Here is a 20,078-nt window from a genome sequence, read left to right as displayed (position 1 = left end):
GGTGGAAGTTATGCGTTCCTCACATCCTCAAAAATGTTAACTCTTGTATTGTTGATTTTCTGCGCTAGCTCGTTCTTCTGCTTTTTTTTTTTTAAAGTGAAAAAATGGTTTAAGTTGTTATATACTCTACATATTAAGGGATACTTATTCCTTAATATTTAGATGGGGTTTTTGCCAAAATTAACACACAGCTTGATTTTAACCCCAAACCTGTATCAAAACTTGAATCAAATGCAAAACTAATCTAAAAACCTTGTGAAATTACAGCTCAGCCCCTTGTGACCAAACAAGAAAATATAAGATATTTTTACGAATAAAGCCCTAGTAAGTCGTCTGAGTCGTCTGAGATGTTGGAAGTCGTCTGGACAACTTCAAAGTAAGTCTTCTGGTGTAGCTGATCTTAAAAATAATTTATAATTTTTTAAAAAAATATTTTGATAAGCGAAAAATTAAAATCATGTAATTATAAACAATTTTAAGTGATATAAATTAAAATATAACAAAATTGAATTGTTTTCAACATAGATGAGTGTAGGTAGTGAATCATGGTATTCTTTGGTCTAGGGTTTGGGAACATATGTTATAGTATTGTATTTATTCTTAGGGTTTTAGATTTTGGAAAGCTTGAATGTTTTTTTGAAAAATTAATTTTTTACTTATACGTGTTTATTTTTGTGTATAGTAAACACTTTTGAAGTTTAATTTGATTTTATGAAGTGTTTAGTTAGTTAATTAAGTTTAGGGGTTATGTTTAGGGTCTAGACGACTTACATTTCAGTCGTCTGGTGAAGAAATTAAAACAGACGACTTACATGTAAGTCGTCCAAATATTCCCGCCTAAAAATTTTTAAAAAATTATTTTCCCGCTTAAATAATTTAAACAAGACGACTTACTTATAAGTCACCTGGGAAGTCTTCTATTTTAGTTTCCCGCTAAAAATATTTTAGTTTCCCGCTAAAAATATTCTAGTAAGTCGTCTGAATCAAAAATATTTAACCTAATTAGATTTTTTGTCTCCCTATATAAAGAAAAATTTACACATTCTCTCTCCTCCTCTCCAATGGCTGCAACAAAAATATAATGTTCATCATTCTAAAACTCTTCAACCTCTCTCTAATCTCTTTGACTTGAAAACACCAAACTTTATATGAATTTTTCATTTTTGTCTCATGTATTTCCTACTAATCTATCTCTTTTGCAGGTTTTTAATCAGCTGGTACTCATCTTCCACTAATTTAAAGGTAGATCTATTAATTTTAGATATGTATTTTTTTGTGTTCTATAAAGGTAGATTTATCTAATCTTCCACTCATTTTCTCTGTTTTTAAGTCATTTGAACGTTTTTGGATATGCCGGTTTTTAAGATCTGGATTTGATATGCAGGTTTTTCAGATCTGGAAGACTTCTGAGACTACTTACATGTTAGTCGTCTAAAATATAATGCGCTAGACGACTTCCTGGAAGTCGTATGGACTTCCTGGAAGTCGTATGGACTTCCTGGAAGTCGTCTGGAATTCCTGGAAGTCATCTGGACTTCATGGAAGTCTTCTGACGAAGTCTCCCTTTCATAATAGATCTGAGTGTTTTGGTAAGTTTTTATGTCTGATTTTTCTTCATTTGGTAACTTCTTGTTGTATAAAGTTCTTACTTTTTTTTCCAAACTAAAACTCTCCAAACCCACTCTAATCTCTTTGACTTCAAAACATCAAACTTTATATGAATTTTTCAGTTTTGTCTCATGTCTTTCTTACTAATCTATCTTTTTTGCAGGTTTTTAATCAAATGGTACTCATGTTCTACTCATTTAAAGGTAGATCTATTAATTTTTTATATGTATTTTTGTGTGTTCTATAAAGATAGATTTATCTAATCTTCCACTCATTTTTTTCTGTTTTTAAGTCATTTGAATGTTTTTGGATATGGAGGTTTTTCAGATTTGGAAGACTTCTCGGACGACTTACCTGTTAGTCGTCTAAAATATAATGCACTAGACGATTTCCAGGAAGTCTTCCAGACTACTTCCATTTCAGTCGTCTGGACTTCCTGGAAGTCGTCTGGACTTCCTGGAAGTCGTATGGACTTTCTGAAAGTCGTCTGGACTTCCTAGAAGTCGTATAAACTTCCTATAAGTCGTCTAGACTTCCTGGAAGTCTTCTGACAAAGTCTTCTTCCATATTTAAGTGGAGTCCAAGCTTGTTTTTGTAGAAGAATGATCTATAATAGTTTTGTTTGTGGTCTGTTTTGTGAATTGCATGTCTACTATTTTAGTTGTGACTTTTTTTGTAAAATCAGTAATAATGTATCCAAAGATGTAATACATGTGCTAACAATGTGTTTACACATTTACAAATCAATGAAATAATAGATTTCAGTAGTCTTTTTCTTATCTTTGGATCTCTCATATGCAATAATAAACTCCAATGGCCTTTTTCTCATCTTAAGAAACAAGAATGTTGGTAGCTTCATATTGATACAACATTTTAAGAAGCATTTTAACCATTCTTCCAACTCGTAACAATAATCATTATTAGTGTCTATAACAATAATACTTAAGAGATGGAAACAAACAATAGTAACTAATCAAGGCATATCAATTTTTTTTTTTGAAAAACTTAGTCAAATTTAGTAAAACTAAGGGAGAGAACATATTTTGTAAATATGAGTTTTACATATCTTGAAGTTACTTATCACTCTTAAAAATACAAGTTATTCAAAAACTAGCGTAGAAGACTTTAAAACTAGCGGAGAAGACTTCCATGGAAGTCTTCTCGGATTAGTTGAAAACTTTAATTAACGTGAATGTTGGTAACCTCATAAATATCACCAATTAAGTTATAAATTTCATTCAGTAGCCCAAATATTCATTAAGAAACATGAATTAACAAAAAAATGTTAAAAAGTCTTTATAGTTTTAGAGAAAATGCAAGTTTATTAAACATTGACACATACGACATCCACGAAAGTCATCTAGTAGACTTCCAAAGAAGTCGTCCATTTAGGTCGACGCGGACGACTTCAATCTAAGTATTCCAGACGACTAAAATATAAATCGTCTGGTCAACACAGAGGTTATTTTTGCAATTGACTTTGAAATCTGTTATTTGAGACGACTGAAAAATATGTCGTCCACTTTTGTTTGGTTAAAAAAAACTCCGAAAAAGCTAGACGACTTACATTTCAGTCGTCATAGGTTAGTTTTGCATTTGACTAGATTATTTCAGAATTTTGACTTTCTTGGACGACTTACATTTCAGTCGTCTCGTAAAAATTAAAATATCAATATTTTTTAAAACTAGACGAGTTACAATTAAGTCGTCATAGGTTAGTTTTGCAATTGGAAAAAAAACTTCAATATTTAATTATACATAGACGCAAGTGGGGTAAATTAAAGGCTGAACAAATATCTGTAAATTTTGATTCGATTCGTTATCCGTTTTGATTCGAACCGAAAAATCCGGATAGCCATAACTCTACGAAACAAAACAAATACTAATATCCAATATCCATAAAAAATGAATCAAATCACAAATACTAATATTTTTAGTAAAGAATATCCGATCCGATCTATTATATGCATAGATATACAAATATTTAAAGAATTATCTACATAAGTTATATAAATAGTTTCTTTTTTATAAGGTTTGCACTATTTTTATTTACAAAATTTATTATATTAATTATTAGAATTTTAAAAAGAAAATAACATTTTATTTTTGTAATTAAATATTACTATTTTATATTTTTTGGATTTTTAAAAATTTTTTTTATTTTTAGTGATTGAATCGGATATCCGGTCAAAACCTAATATTTTTTAGATATCCAAAACACCGAATATCCCAATAGTTTTGAATTAAATCGGATCAAATAATTAATTATTCGGACGAAGCAGATCGATCATCACGAATACCTACCTGTAAAATCCAGATATTCGATTGAGTAAAGACAAAAATGAAATGAAAATGAAATTTACACCAAAAAAAGACAAAATGAAATAAAAAACGTATGGATAGTATTTTTTTTGTCGGTGTTGGATAGTAATAGTACTAGTATTAAATATTAAATAAGCAGTATGTTTGTCAATGTGACTTTTCTTTTCGTATCCACACATTATTCGATCGATTAATCTTATATATTAAAATAGAAATCACAACCTTATTTCATATGTGATTTTTTTAGTTGGACCATCTCCTAAAAAAAAGTCATATTTAATTTCCTTATTATTTATTTATTAATGTTATCTAAATGCTCTTATAAATTGTCACTACAAAAATCGTGTATTGTGTGTTTCACTATATAGAAAATAAACTAACTATAGAGTCTCAATTTCTATGACCATTAACGATAACTATTTTCTTATAAACTTGCTATGAATCAAATTTCATGTGTCTTTGGTATTACAGGTGGTTGATGATTCCATTCTAATTTGTGTTCTTTCTTTGAACAAACTTCTATGAACTTAAACAATCATACTCAATACTCACGAAAACAATAAATTTGCTAACAGTGTTTTTTTTTTCTTCTGAATTTCTATGAACATGAATAACCATACTCCAGAACACAGCAAACTCGCTAGACGTGTTTTTTTCTGCATAATCTCTACTCAAGTCATATTTCATTTAAAAATAAATTATTTCAAATGTGGCAGTGTTAACAACGAATAAACTTTTTATGTTGTTAGTCTTAAACATGAACACTGCTCTTTTTGTAAATAAGATTATTATTTTTTAAATCAAACACAATTTACTCTTGGAGAAGATGAAGTGGTGCACTATTGACGTAAATATTAAAATCAGATATAAAATATCACACAATTTAATAAAACATATAATTCAAATCTACCGCAAATATCGTTATACATATATTCCCTAAAATGTTGTTAAATTACAACATATATATACCATGATTTATTTTATTAATATATGGGAATATTCTTTTTAACTATATCAACTGTTGAATATTATTTACAAATTGAGCTAAATACATGAACATGATCGTAAAATATCTTTTTAATAAATTGAATACAAATATGAATATACTTTTTACATACATGCCAATAATAGTCTACTATTTATTAGTCATATGTATTCAAAATCCGGCTAGCTATAAACCAAGAATATCAAAAATTGGTCTTTACTCTTTAGTTATTTGTGTACCGGTTAGCACTCCATTTAGTAAATATTCACATGTTATTATGAATACAGAGACACATTCAGTAAATAATACATAAAATTAAATGAGATTTGAGAACACATATATTTATTGAACTATTTAAATATATCATACAAATGATCTAATATATCAAAACTGCAATACAAATGAACCAATTCTGCATAAATCACATATGTTTTTATTCAAATGAAAACCACAACTAAATGTTTTAAAAACCACCAAGATCCAAGATCAATCATCTCTTAATTTTGAAATATATATATATATATATATATATATTTTAAAATATATGCACGTGATGATCCTATCATTTAAAATGATCACATAAATTTTAGTTCTCAATTTTTAAAACAAAAAAATATCCACAAAGATTGCATTCTAAAAACACAAAGATATAGCAAATCTTAAGCTGTGAAAATGAAGTTTTTATTAGAATATATATATTAATAATAAACATATTAAATGGTATGCTTTAAACAAATACACATTAAAAGTGTCATTTTGACATTTTTCACACCCATTAAGAAAGTGATTAAAATGTATTTAAGTTGTTACAAATTACACATATTTGACCAATAGTATTTGAGATAAATATAATTATTTATAAAATTAATGCAGTTTTTAATTAATTTTAAATTGGAAGTAAGTATAATTTGTATTGAAATTCTAAAGTGACGCTTTTGTGTAACAAAAAAAAATGTTAGAATGACTCTTATTACGAAATAGAGGGAATAACTTCGTTTTATATATATCAAAATCTGGTATCATACAATAATACGATTTACAAACAATTAGGAAATAATAACAATAATAAATTTTGAAATATAAAAATTGAAAAGAACATCGGGTTGTGCGGGTGAAAATCTAGTAATAATTAAAAATACACTTGCTTGACTCGCAACGACTCATTCATAGTCTCCTTCCATATTATCAATTTTCTCTTTCTTCTTCCGGTCCCTTTTTTTTTTTTTTATCAAACTTCTTCCGGTCTCTCTTAGTTTTCTTCTTGAAACTTTTCTCTAGTCAAATATTTTGGCTTGAAATGGCTCCTCCCAACGAGAACGATGATGCTCTCAAGCTTCCAGTTTTAGACACATCTTCATCATCTCGTACTAGGCCTTTCACTTTCAGGTCACGTAATGTTTCCCTCCCAAACACATCTTCCACCAGTGAGGGATTAGACAGCTCGACCGTTGTTTTACGCTACACAGATCCGCATCGAACCCAGAGACCACCTCCATCAGTGCAAATGAATGGCCCTCTTTTCTCTACTAGCAGTCCTGAGCCTCTCATTCTTCTTCCTCCCCCTTCTACTGGTGGTTCTTCTGATCCTGTTGGTGTCTCCTCCTCTCAGCCTGAGAGGTATCCTTCTTTTGCTGCTCTCGAGCATGACAACTCAGACGACAATTCCGTCTTAAACCCACATCTCTTGAGATCTGAAAAATTTGGGGTGTGTAATGATCCTTACTGTACCACTTGCCCTTCTTACTACAACCGCAAAGCTGACCAAGTCCCCACTTCCAGAGTTCCTGCCATTTTTTATTCTATGGTATGTTGTACTGATTTATTTACTTCACAGTCACAAAACTGCTTAAGGATCAAGTAAGTACTGTTGCCGAAACACAAATTGTTTCTTTTCTTTTGCTAGTTCCATAGTGCTTTGTATGAGGATGCTAAAGCCCGGGCGAGGCGATTTGCTACATCTGTTAATAGACACTTACCTGGAATCATGAATCCCCACTCCATATTCATTCAGAGCTGGACTAGATTGTTTTCCCTTTCATGCTTGTTGTCTATTTTCTTAGACCCCCTCTTTGTCTTCCTCACATTAGTCAAACAAGTATGAAATATCTCTCTTTTGCTTCTCATGTTTTGTATTCTTGCGCTTGACCACCACTTTCTTTCATACTGCAGAACAACAAATGCATTGTAATCGACTGGCCGATGGCTAAAGCATTTATAATTGTTAGAAGTGTAACGGATGCTTTATTCTCTGTAAACATTCTGCTTCAGGTGTGTTTCTTTTTACTTACATTATGTTATAAAAGAATTGCAAGCTTTTAATTCTTCTTCTTTGTAATTTGTATTTCAGTTCCGATTGGCCTATGTATCTCCTGAGTCTATGGTTGTTGGTGTTACCTGGTTGGTTGATCATCCAGTAAAAATTGCTCGCCATTACTTCCAAGGAAATTTTTTCCTAGACTTGTTCATAGTGATGCCACTTCCACAGGTACCATAATGTTAAATCGACACCAGTTTTTAAATCAACCTAACTATAATATGTTCATTTATCGTTGATCTATCCATTGTCTTCTCTTTTGGTTACAGATATTGATATCATGGATAACACCAGCATGGTTAGGCGGATCTTGGGAAAATAATGCATATAGCCTTTTACAGGCTGCAGTTCTTTTACAATACACTCTTAAGTTATATAGGCTTCTTCCTCTTCTTGCCGGAAAAACACCCATTGGGTTCATACTTGAATCATCTTCTAAATTTGCTATTAATTTTCTCACCTTCATGCTTGCTGGTCATGTTGTTGGCTCTTGCTGGTATCTTTTTGGTCTGCAGGTATGGAAAAAGTTCAGAAACTTGTATCATTCACTTTAAATTAATTAACATCCTTTCTGTTTATTAAATTACTTTTCTTGTCCTCACCAACAGAAGACGTATATATTTCTTCTGGTTTGTTGATTCTGTTGTTGCCCTGATTTCCTTTTTTTTCTTTTGTTTTTCGTTTGTCTCTTGCAGAGAGTTAATCAATGCCTTCGAGATGCTTGCGGTAATACTGATCGTGCATGCAGAGAACTTATAGACTGTGGTCGTGGAAGTAGTGATGTAGTATTAGCTGCATTGAAATATAATACGAGTGCCAGTGCTTGTTTTCAAGAGAATGGTTTTCCTTATGGAATCTATTTGAAGGCTGTCAATCTCACCAATCAATCTAGTCTGATCACAATTCACAAGATACATTTACTCTCTTTTTTGGGGTTTTCAGGTAACTGGGTTTATTCAAGTTTTTCATAGCAGATTTTATTGCAAAACTGTCCAGCTAGATTGCATAGCTAAAGTTCTCATCAGAGCCATACTTCTTTAGAGGTTAAATTTGAAACAATATATAATTTTCACAATTTTTTTTTGAAAAAGGTCAATCTAAACTATTTCAAAATTCAAAAACCATAAAATTAATAACTTTAAAAGTTATTTTTTATATTTATGTGTAAATCATAATAATATAAAATGTTACCTGGTTATTAAAAAAAAAATATATATATATATATATATATATAAAAGGTTACCTAATATTTTAGTTAATAATATAAAATTTACCTAAAATTTTAAAATAAAATTTCTCTTTTTTGTTTTTTTGGCTAATTTTGTATCCTATAATATTTTTTATATAATATGCAATATGTTTTTGAAATTGAAAGCTAACCTTATTAGAATGTTTTATGGGTTTGATATCAAGTCCGCTCTGGTTGGTATATGTGGAAGTCTGACTCTGGCCTATTGTCAATTGTCAATTGTTTACTATTCTCCGAAGCAAATCAGCACGCTTGCTGGAAACCAAGTCCCAAGTTACTTTATTTGGGAGGTCTTATTTACAATGGGCATTATCGGACTGGGACTTTTGCTTTTCGCATTTCTTATCGGTAATATGCAGAACTTCCTACAGACTCTTGGCCAAAGGTAATTAACTCCCATCGTTGTACAAAAGAAGATATGTCAAGACATGGTGGATGCTCTCTAAATTACAAAGTACTCAGTTGAGTCTGTTTGCCCACCTTAGGAATTTGGAAATGACGCTAAGACAGCGAGATGCAGAGCAATGGATGAGCCATAGACGGTTTCCAGAGGGGATAAGAAAGTATGTGGACTATGCCTCTTAAACTTTGCCTCTAAAGTTGAATTCTGAAGAATTATGTCGTCCCAGTCTGTATAATGTCACTAAACATAAAGCTAACTAAATAGTTTTTTCTATATTTTCAGGAGGGTGCGAGAGGTTGAGCGGTTCCACTGGGCTGCTAGAAGAGGAGTTGACGAAGAATTACTCTTTAATAATATGCCTGATGACCTTCAAAGAGATATAAGACGACATCTCTTCAAATTTCTCAATAAGGTAAACATAAGAGTAGGCATGGGTGTTTCGGCTGGTTCGGTTAGGATTGAGAATTTTGGGTATTGGATAGTTCGGATAGGGCCCTATTTTCAGGATCCATTATTTTCAGTTCAGATCGGTTTGAATTGTTTGGTTTCAGATCGGTCCTGGTATTTATTTTAATCCAAATAATAACTAGAAAATTTTCAAATACCAAACAGTCTAGGCTCGGTACAGTTAGGTTATTTCATGTAAATTATCGTATAATTCGAATGATTTAGATAAAAATCTCGGATAGTTCCGATTTTGGGATAAAAATATCTGGATAGTTTCAGATAGTTTTGAGTAGTTTGGATAATTTAATTTTTCAAATACATTCAGATCTTTTTAATATATTTTAAATAATATAACTATATATATGGATACCCATTAGATTTTTTGTTCAGTTCGGATATTTAAATATAGGAAAAATTTGAATATTTGAAAGTTTTGGTCCGATTCCGGTTTTAGTTATCTCGGATTAGGTTTAGTTCAATTCGATTCTTTGGATTCGGGTACAATGCCTAGGCCTACATCACACTCCATCTCCCCATTGTTCTTACTCCCTCACTATTCACTCACTCTCGCTCTTACTCTCACTCACAACCTCACAACCTCTCACCCACCCACCCACCCACCCAGTCTCACTCACTCTCTCTCACACAGGTAGATTATTGAAAATGTTAATGGGTCTGCAGGTAAGGATATTTACGCTGATGGATGAATCAATCTTAAATGCCATCCGTGAGAGGCTAAAACATATAACTTACATATCGAGTAGCGTGGTCTTTTCCGCTGGAGATGTAATTGAGAAAATTGTATTCATAGTAAGAGGTGAGATGGAGAGCATTGGAAAAGACGGTTCAGTTATATCTTTGTCAGAGGGAGACGTTTTTGGTGAAGAACTTCTTTCTTGGTGCCTGGAACGAGCAGCTTCAAACACCGGTACATCCTTTGTGTACTTTATGTGCTCATAACTCTCAATGTTTTGTGATAAAATCTGAAAACATGGACTAAACCACAATATAACATTGCATCTGGGTACTTAATATGCTTTGAAATTTTCAGATGGGACTAGGATATGGATTAAACGAAAGGGATTGTTAAGCTACAGATCTGTTAGGTGTGTGACAAATGTGGATGCGTTTTCCCTCAGTGTAGCAGATCTTGATGCGTCACGAGATTGTTCTCGAGATTCCTAGGGAGTTGTAAAGTGCAAGGAGCCATAAGGTACGAATCTCCATATTGGAGGCTACGAGCTGCTATGGAGATTCAAGTGGCTTGGAGATACAGAAGGAGACGGCTTAAAAGATTGTACTGTTCAGTCTAGTCATCGGTTTTAGATTATTGTCTTCATTCTCGATGGATATTTGATGATATATGCTTGGTGGTTGTCATATAACTATATGAGTTTTTTTTTGGTTCACCTTCTAAAGACCTAAGGTGAATATATATGTTCACCATTAAAGTAATTATCAGTAAGAAACTGCCAAGTAATATTCTATTTATAAAAGAGAAAGTAAAAATAATAAAAATAGTATTAATTGTAAAAAAAAAAAAATTGACATTGTAAAACTCTCACTACAAGAAAACATCAATTTTACAACTACAACAATAGTTACAAGGTAGTTGCAAATATCGAAAATGTAACTATTTTGTAACTACTAAATGTAGTTAAAAAAACCTCGTCGCAGAAAATATTTAGTTGCAAATTAGTTGCAAAAAAAGCAACTATTTTAACTGCGGTGAAACTACGGTGAAACTATTTAATCGGTGGTAAATTAGCAACTATTTTAACTAATAGTTGTAGTTGCACAAAATTTTATACCACTTTTTCTGTTACGCTTTAGTATAAAAAAATAGTTGCTAATTAGTCTCAATTCTAATTTGGTTATAAGTTAGTTGCTAACATTAGTGACTACAATATTATAAACCTTAAATCCAAAACACTTTTTCTCTAGCAAAAATTGCTTCTCAACACTTGATTCCATAGGTTCTAGACAATCTTAGGAATTGTTTTGCAGGTTGAAGATGAAGTCCCTAAACTTCACCACCTATGTCAAGAACCAATTTGGTAAAGACATAAAGTCACTTCAATGTGATAACGGTGGTGAGTTCGATAACAAACAGTTTCATGATTTCTTCGCTACAAAGGGCATAACCTTTCGTTTTTTATGTCCCTACTCTTCTCAACAAAACGGAAAATCTGAGACGATGATACACACAATTAATAATGCAATGCGTAGCCTACTCTTTCAAGCTCATCTACCATCAACTTTTTGGGTAGAAGCTCTTCATACGGTTGTCCATATCCTCAACCTCTTACCCTCAAAGGCCATTCAAAACAGGAGCCCTTTCTCTGTTCTTTTTAACAAACCGGTATCATACTCACACTTAAAAGTATTTGGTTGCTTATGTTACCCAAACATCAACCACACTCATCTTCCTAAACCCTCACCAAGATCCTCTAAATGTGTTTTCTTTGGCTATCCTCACGATCATCGAGGATACATGTGTGATGATCTCGACACCAGACGGATCATCATCTCACGAAATGTGAACTTTGATGAAACAAGCTTTCTTTATGAAAAATCTCAACAGAACAAACCTATCTCCTATGACTTCTTGTTACATGAAACCGAGCCTTCTCCTATCTTCAAACAAATACTTCAGACTTCATCTACACCAACTCTTCCGGTTGTAGAGTCTCCACAACAGGGGGCGCCAACTCAAGTTGCTCAAGTAGCAACAGAGGAACCTAGGCACGCTATGTCAACAAGATCAAGACATGGCATCTCCAAACCCAAAAAGATTTTCTCACTTCTTACTCAAACTCAATCACCTTTACCAAAAAGCTATTTTCAAGCTCTAGATGATCCAAATTGGAATCCATCCATGAATGTCGAGTATGATGCTATTATTAAAAGTGATACTTATGATTTGGTGCCAAGGCCTCCAAACACTAACATAGTGCGATCAATGTGGCTTCATAAGCACAAGTATGATGCTAATGGTGTTTTCAGGAAACATAAATCGAGACTGGTAGCTAATGGAAAATCCCAGGAGCATGGCATAGACTACGGCGAAACGTTCAGCCATGTCGTCAAGCCAGCCACCATACGCACGCTGCTACACCTAGCTCTTGCCAATAACTGGGATGTACATCAACTTGATGTGCAAAACACATTTCTCCATGGCACACTCGATGAACCTGTCTTCATGTTTCAGCCACATGGGTTTGTTAATCAATCAAAACCAAATCATGTATGTAAGCTTAAGCGATCTATCTATGGCCTTAAACAAGCCCCAGGGGTTTGGAATGCTCGCTTTATGAATTTTATTACTAATGCTGGTTTTGAGCAAAGCAAAATGGATACAAGCTTGTTTATATACAGGAAAAATGGAGTACAAGCTTGTTTATATACAGGAAAAATGGAGTACAAGCCTATCTGATTCTATACGTCGACGACATCATTATCACAGCCTCGACGACAACTCTAAAGGAAACGATCATTAAGCTACTGAAGTCAGAGTTTCCTATGTCAAATTCAGGCATCATCCATTCTTTCCTTGGCATCTCAACTACATTCAACGACAAAGGGTTATTTCTAAATCAGTCCAAGTACGCTGAGGACATCATTGCACGAGCTGGAATGTCCGAGTGCAAACCATGCGCTACACCGGTGGATTTGAAATCAAAAATCTCGGAAGATGAAGGCAAACCACTCCAGAATCCGACTGAATATCGAAGCTTGGCCGGGGTTCTACAATACCTGAAATTCACTAGACAAGACATATCCTATGCGGTGCAACAACTCTGCCTCTTCATGCACGATCCACGCGAAGGCCATCTCCTTGCTCTCAAACGCGTTATCCGCTATATACAAGGTACCAAAAAGCTCGGTCTACAGCTTCTAAGACAACAGAAATTGACGCTAACGGCTTTACCTGATGCTGATTGGGGTGGATGTCCAACAAAAAGATGCTCCACTTCCGGTTACTGTCTCTATCTTGGCAACAACCTGGTCTCATGGTCAGAAAACGCCAGCCCACTGTTTCAGGAACAAGCGCGGAGGCTGAGTACAAAGTCGTGGCGAATGCGGTAGCTGAAGCTTGCTGGCTACGAAACCTCCTCCTCGAGATGGGCAATCCACTTCAACAAGCTACATTGGTATACTGTGACAATGTTAGTGCGGTATACTTCTCAACGAATCCGGTACAGCATCAACGTACAAAGCACATTGAGATAGACATCCATTTCGTACGGGAAAAAAAGTAAAAATGGGTGAAGTTAGAGTAATGCACATACCTGCTACTCTCCAGTACGCTGACATCTTCACAAAGGGCCTACCAACGACCTTGTTTACAGACTTCAGATCCAGTCTTGGCGTGATCAAACCCACGCTCCAACTGCGGGAGCACTACAAGAAAACAAGTAGTTCCCGACTGCAGAATCAGAAGCGAAACAGTCGCAAATGACGTTTTACGACTGAATAGCGACTACTAAGCATGGTCGTCAATCAACGCGTCAGTAGTTATATTGGTCGTAAATCAGTCGCTATATTACGACTGTTCTACGACACATTTACAACTAAACAATTCAGTCGGCATATAGTCGTCTAATAGTCATAATGTGTTACGACTACACTCCGATTGCTTCACGTCCAATATAGGACTATTTTTAGTCAATTACTTAGTTTATCAGCAGTTGTTAATCAGTCGGTTATTAGGAGTCATCAATTAGTCGGAGCATGAAGTCGTAGTGTAGTCGTTAAATTTGCGACCGTTTAACGACTAATTGTTTAGTCCGAGTGTAGTCACTGATGTAGTCCCAATGCAGTCGTTAATTTTGCAACCATTTAGCGACTACCTGTTTAGTCTGAGTGTAGTCACAGTTGTTGTCGCAGTTCAGTCGCTAATGTTGCGACTACTTCGCGACTACATGTTTTTATCAGTCGCGGTTTAGTCGTAAAATGTTGTAATTTTATCCAACTGAATTACGACTCTTCATTTTGTTTCTTTGAATTTGCCATTCCGATTTTAGGTGCTTTCTGGTTTGTAATGCTAATAAATCTATGCTATCGAGCATTGTAAAATTAAAAAGCAGTGGTTAATATTGAAACTGAAAATGTTAAAGCTCCAAAAGTTTGAAACAAGCAACTAAACAAAAGAACTTACAAAAGTCATAAGTTTCTAGGTAAATAAACAGGAAAGCATGATCAGGTGCTGGTATTAGCAGCTACAAACTCATTATATAATGGATTAGTTGCAGCTAGAAACTTCCCCACTATAGAGAACTCCTTGATCTGCTTTGATTGCTCTGCAATACAAGCACCTTGCTCTTCAATAATAGCAGCATGTGCTGCATTAGAAGCAGCCTGCTCTTCTATTTTGCGGTGAGCATCTTCAAGAAGCTTCTTCATGTCGAGGAATGCAGATGAAGATAATTCACTGAACGTCCGTTTCCCATTGACGAGAGTTTGCTGGAGGCTTTCAATGCCATAGTGCTGTCCTCTTTCATTTGTGAAAGTTGACTACAAAAACAAATCAAATTGTTACTACAAAGCAGAAGAAAAGAGTATCAAGTATAAAGAACAAACAAAAAAAATAAAAGAAACAGCTTACCAAAAGGAATATCTTATTATCCTCCTCTATGGAGAGCTGTGGATCATTGGAAGCACTGTCTGAAGTCTGTGAGTTTTCAGCCTCAAGGGCAGTCAACTTGGCTTCTTTGTTCTTCTTATACATCTCTGCAACCTTCTCTGCTTTCAAATCGACAAAGGTCCCATCCTTTCTTGTATGTGTCTCCATGAAAACTTCACCAAGAGTAACTGGTCTGCCCAATTTCTCAACCTAAAATGGATAAAAAAAGAAGTAAAGGTTAAATGCCACAAATACAAGTTTAACTTGTATGATTGGAGGGAGAAAGGACTTACCATTTCATGTTCGATTTGTTCGAAAGACTTCTGGCCGGAGTTGTGCTTGTGTGGACCAAGTCCGTTCCGGTCAGACAACCGAGAGTCCGATGCTGTCTGACTCTTTTTTCCGCTTCGGGAGTGTCCCAATACGCAGTCATTTGTTCCCACAGTTCACCGTGGATCCAGGGTGGTCGCACTCGTGACCTCCTACGAACGCTAACCATGTTCTTCATACGTCGCTGACATACCGCCTCAAACTTCTCCTGAACAATACCAGTGTGTATTTGATCCCAAGTGTGAGTTTTCTACAAAAAAAAAAAACAGAGAAGGTTGATGTTAAAAATCAAATTAAACAAAAATTGATATTAAATATAGAAGATAAAACTTAACTGCAAATTCTACAAATATCGTCTCTCTTTTGTTCTGAGGCACAACACTCCAACTGTAATAAGCTTCATCAAACTTTTTTGTAAAAGTCTTTGTGATCCTCCGGGTCAGTTTCCCTTTGTCACGACCAAACCTCAAAACACAGAAGCAAAATAATGAATATGTTCGAGTGAAACACAAGTAATTATTCAGTGACAAAGCCAACCAAAGCAAGCCAAAGTCAATTAAAGAACCAGTGACTAGCGAAAATGCAAGTAAATAACATCAACAATCACTCCAAACACAGAAACCAGTGACTTGTCAAGCCTCAAGTATATAACATCAACAATCACTCCAAATATTAATCTTACAGTAGCAAAGCCTCAATTAAAGAACCAGTGACTAACGAAAATGCAAGTAATTAATATTACAGTAGCAAAGCCTCAAGTAAATAACATCAACAATCACTCCAAATATTCACAAATTGACAAGTCGAGTTCTTTAAAAATATATATAACACTCAAAACACATAAACAAAAATAGTTACCATGTTGTTCCAGGCTCAAAGGCTGGAGAAAGGATTGGTATGTCAGTGCCCCAGTTTGGCTGGGATAGCAGTTGGTTGAGTAAACGAGTCTGCTCATCAGAGAGCGTCGGTTCCACAGCTTCTGGACTTTCTGTACTCGCAGAGTCTTGAGACTGAGACCTGCTGGGAGAACGTCGCGTCGCTGACGTTTCGGACCGTCGAGATTGTGACGGTGGAGATGGTTGATGAAGAGGCGGTGGAGATGGTTGATGAAGAGGCCCTGAAGCAGCTTGAGTTTGGGCCTCTGAGTCTTGGAAGAGCTGCCTCGGAGGTGGGTAGTCACTCACGCCTGGTGGAGATCGGCGGTTGGGGACAGGAGGAGCTGTCGTCTTAGGAACGAAATGGTACTGCGAGGGAAGGGGAGATTTTTTTGAAACTTTCTGCTTCTTTTTTGATGACATCGTTTCAAAGAGAGATGAGAGATTAGGGTTCTTTAGGTCTCAAAAGAGAGATGAGGCGTTTCTGGAATTCAGCGATTAGGAATTGGACATAGTGAGATTCGAGAGAGGGTGAGAGATTAGGGTTCTATGGTTTCGGTGGAATCGAAAGAGAGTGAGATTCGAGCGAGGGTGAGAGATTAGGGTTCTATGGTTTCGGTGGAATCAAAAGAGAGTGAGATTCGAGGGAGGGTGAGAGATTAGGGTTCTTTCTAATCGAAAGAGAGTGAGATGCGGTTGTCTGAGTGTATTAGGCTTAGGTTGGTTTTGTTTTGGTTTTGGGTCTAAAAATTGGGCTTAGCGGGATTTGATTAATTGGTTAGGCGGGAGTTAGGAAAATTTTTCAATTGGGTTTACACTTTACCGGGGGACTTAGAAAAATTCAGGGGGAAAATTCGGGTTTAGGGTAAAGGGTGTAGCAATTTTTTTTTCTTTGCTTATAACAATTTAGGGTTTAAAATTTTATTTTTCTTTGCTTATAACAATTTAGGGTCTAGCAAATTTTTTTTTGATCAATGGATATAGCAATTTAGGATATAACACTTAACAATATAAAAACACATTATTAGGAAGTAAACAACACATTATTTAAAAGTAAAGAACATAAGTTTAGGGATATGACTTAATAAGTTATGGTAAAACATTTTAGGATGGTGTTTCTCCATCTTCACATTCATCATCAGAAGAAGTCGAGGATAGATTACACTGGAATTCATCCTCCGGTTCTGCATCTTCGACATCAATATCAAGATTAATCGGTTCTCCTTGAGCATGTAACAAATGGTCGACTGGTATATCTTCAATTGTAGTCATCAATACAGCATCATCATTGTCTTGTTGTAACACTGCCGGTTCGCTGTCTTCGTATTCTCCTGAAATGATTCCCCTCAGATTCACTTTTAAAACATTGTACCACAACTGCTTTGGTTTCTTTACGTACGGATACGGGATATAACAAACTTGATGTGCTTGAGATGCTGTTATCATATAATAAAAATTTAATAATACATATTTATTTATATTAATTAATATGTATAAATAATACGTACGTACCTAGAATAAATGGTTCGTATTTATAGTATTTCCTCGATGAAAGAACGTCCACGATGCCACCATTGCTCCGCCGAGTGCCTCTACCAATCATAGGATCATACCACTTACACTTAAAAAGTGTAATTTTCAAATTCACTGCCCCCTCATACTCAATTTGAATGATATCAGTTAAGATCCCATAGTAATCAGCTTCATCTGATGCATTTGTCGACCGACCTACATGTGTAAATATATCAGGTACTCCGCTGACACAGTATACATGAACTTCACCTTCATCAAATCGTGTAAACCTGCACAAATTAATGGACCACATTACATTGAAGTAAGAACACGAGTATACAAGAAAAAAGGAATCTGCAGGATAATGAAGGTCTTTACCTTGATTTTGTTTGTATATGATCAGCAAAGTAGTGCTCAGAAAAGTAAGCAATCTCCTCATTGATATATGATTCAACAATCGATCCAGCAACAAATCTTTTGTTCTTTGCTTTTGCTTTCAACTTTTTGAAATTCCTTTCAAAGATATACATCAACCTATAATTGACAGGTCCTCCTAATTCAGCTTCATAGGGGAGGTGTATAGGGAGATGTTACATCACGTAAAAAAATGATGGTGGAAAGATCTTCTCTAAATTGCAGATGATCAAAATAATGTTTTTTTTTAGAATTTGGAGACGATCTTTCTGCAAAGTTCTCGAGCAAAGGTCACGAAAAAACAATCCACCACCTACAAAATTAGAGATATTCTTCAAATCACATATTGATATATGGTGTTTTTCACATCATTGTATAGGTGTTTTTGTATTGATTCGAGTCCTTAATCCGAGTCAATCTAGTCCTTTTTGATCTCTTACAGGTCTGGAGTTGGTAGAAGAATGAAGAAAGCGTGCTTGAAGAGAAGCTGTCCTTTTGGAGCATTTTGCGGAGAACACTCAAGACGAACAGTCCCGAGACTGTTCTCAAGCAGAACAAGCAGACGGAGTGATCCCGAGGTTGTTCCCGACAAATAAGGAAGCTTCTATTTTTGGGAATTAAGGCCTTGTTGCCCTAATTTCTCTTCTACCTATTGGCGCCTCCATATAAAGACGCCACCTATCCTATTTTATTTCAGACGCTAGTTTTTACAAGAGAACTATTAGCTTTTGCGATCTGCAACTTGTAAGGGAGAAGAATCCATTCTCTCATAGAGAAGACCTTCTGAACCCTTGTTTACTACTCTTATTATTATGCAATTTCATTCAGTATCTATGTGTTTGTTTGCTTGCATCATGATTGAGTAGTGATCTAGCTCGCCTAGGGTTTTTAGGGTGTTGAAATATGAGCTAAACATAGATAAGCTATTCTTGATTATTCTTCATCCATACTATTCTTAAGGCTTCCATTAGTCTGATCACTTGATATTAGATCCTAAGTTTATCGCCTAGCTAACCGCTTAGGAGATAGCTTGACATGTATTGAATGAGCTTAGTATCCCTGATCAGCGAAAGTAGATATTAGGGTAGTAAGTGAACTGATCGGACCTGACCTCTAAGGCTTGCAGTCGCTTCTCATCTCAACGACAGTTAGATGATGGGATCGACCAGCAAAGAGATCACCACCACGACAGTGGGGTGTTCCAGCTGAGTGATCCGAGTTCTAGAAAGCACTGCACCGCGCTTGAATAATTGTTTGGCTCTCGCTCAACACCCAATGAAATACCCTAGGCTAGCCGCTTTTTAAATTGAATCAATCTCTAGTTTACTTGTTTTCTGCGTCACCAATTGAATTAAAAACCATTTTCTTCTTAGCTTGATATTGAAATTTATAAGAGTAAAGTGTAGACTGGTCCTCTGGATTGAATCTAAAGTACTATAATCACAACTGTTAACTTGGCAGTAGCAAGGATTCATATTTAGTGTATCAAGTTTTGGCGCCGTTGCGACGGGGACCAGATTTTTTTACCTCTACTTTTCGGTTTCATTTTAAGTCTAAGATATCTAACTCGCCTCTGTTTCTTGTTACAGCTAATGATCCAGGTGCATGACCAGTAGACATACTCGGAGAAACGCACAAGGACCATTGCATCAGCTCACCAACGAAGAACTAGCGAGATTAGAACGTCAGAACCGTCAACTGCCTAGACCGACAAGCACCAACATGGGTGATCATCAGGATGATCTTACTGCTGCATTTGCACTCATGCAACAACAGATGCAGCAGATGCAACAAACTATCCAAGCGAACGCTGCAAACCAACGGAATGCACCGGAGGAAGTTGATCAGATTGGCCAAAGGAATCTATTGCGTAATCTACCTGCTACGCGATCCGCCATCAACCCTCCACCTTGCACTAGACAATACTTTGAGATCAAGCCCGCCTTGATAGGTCTGGTGCAGAGGAAGATCTTCAACGGACTTCCTGCAGAAA

The 20,078-nt window shown here is 35.3% G+C and overlaps 2 protein-coding genes and 1 pseudogene across 4 annotated transcripts in view; 2 read left to right on the top strand and 1 right to left on the bottom strand.

Annotated features, from left to right (window-relative positions):
* LOC117126833 (AP-1 complex subunit gamma-2) overlaps positions 1-20,078 on the top strand; it is a 55,610-nt gene that overhangs the window by 2,431 nt on the left and 33,101 nt on the right.
* On the top strand, positions 6,097-10,903 carry LOC103829687 (annotated as a pseudogene).
* On the bottom strand, positions 10,685-19,666 carry LOC108871326. Of its 3 annotated transcripts, XR_004450563.1 has the most exons (6): positions 17,672-19,663; positions 16,143-17,595; positions 15,620-15,749; positions 15,248-15,534; positions 14,937-15,164; positions 10,685-14,845 (listed from the first exon to the last, which is right to left on the bottom strand). XR_004450563.1 is itself a non-coding variant. In XM_033278147.1 (4 exons), exons 1-4 carry the CDS (start codon positions 16,580-16,582, stop codon positions 15,080-15,082), a joined length of 942 nt encoding a protein of 313 aa, XP_033134038.1. In that variant the 5' UTR covers positions 16,583-19,666; the 3' UTR covers positions 14,922-15,079. The 3 variants fall into 3 exon arrangements, 1 of the variants encoding a protein (XP_033134038.1); XR_004450562.1 differs by having other exon boundaries at positions 16,143-19,663; XM_033278147.1 differs by lacking the exon at positions 10,685-14,845 and having other exon boundaries at positions 14,922-15,164; positions 16,143-19,666.

Source organism: Brassica rapa, chromosome A01, assembly GCF_000309985.2.
Source record: "Brassica rapa cultivar Chiifu-401-42 chromosome A01, CAAS_Brap_v3.01, whole genome shotgun sequence".
NCBI classification, from domain to species: Eukaryota; Viridiplantae; Streptophyta; class Magnoliopsida; order Brassicales; family Brassicaceae; genus Brassica; species Brassica rapa.
The sequence above is the reverse complement of the archived record's forward strand: the minus strand, read 5'-3'. Positions and strand labels throughout refer to the sequence as shown.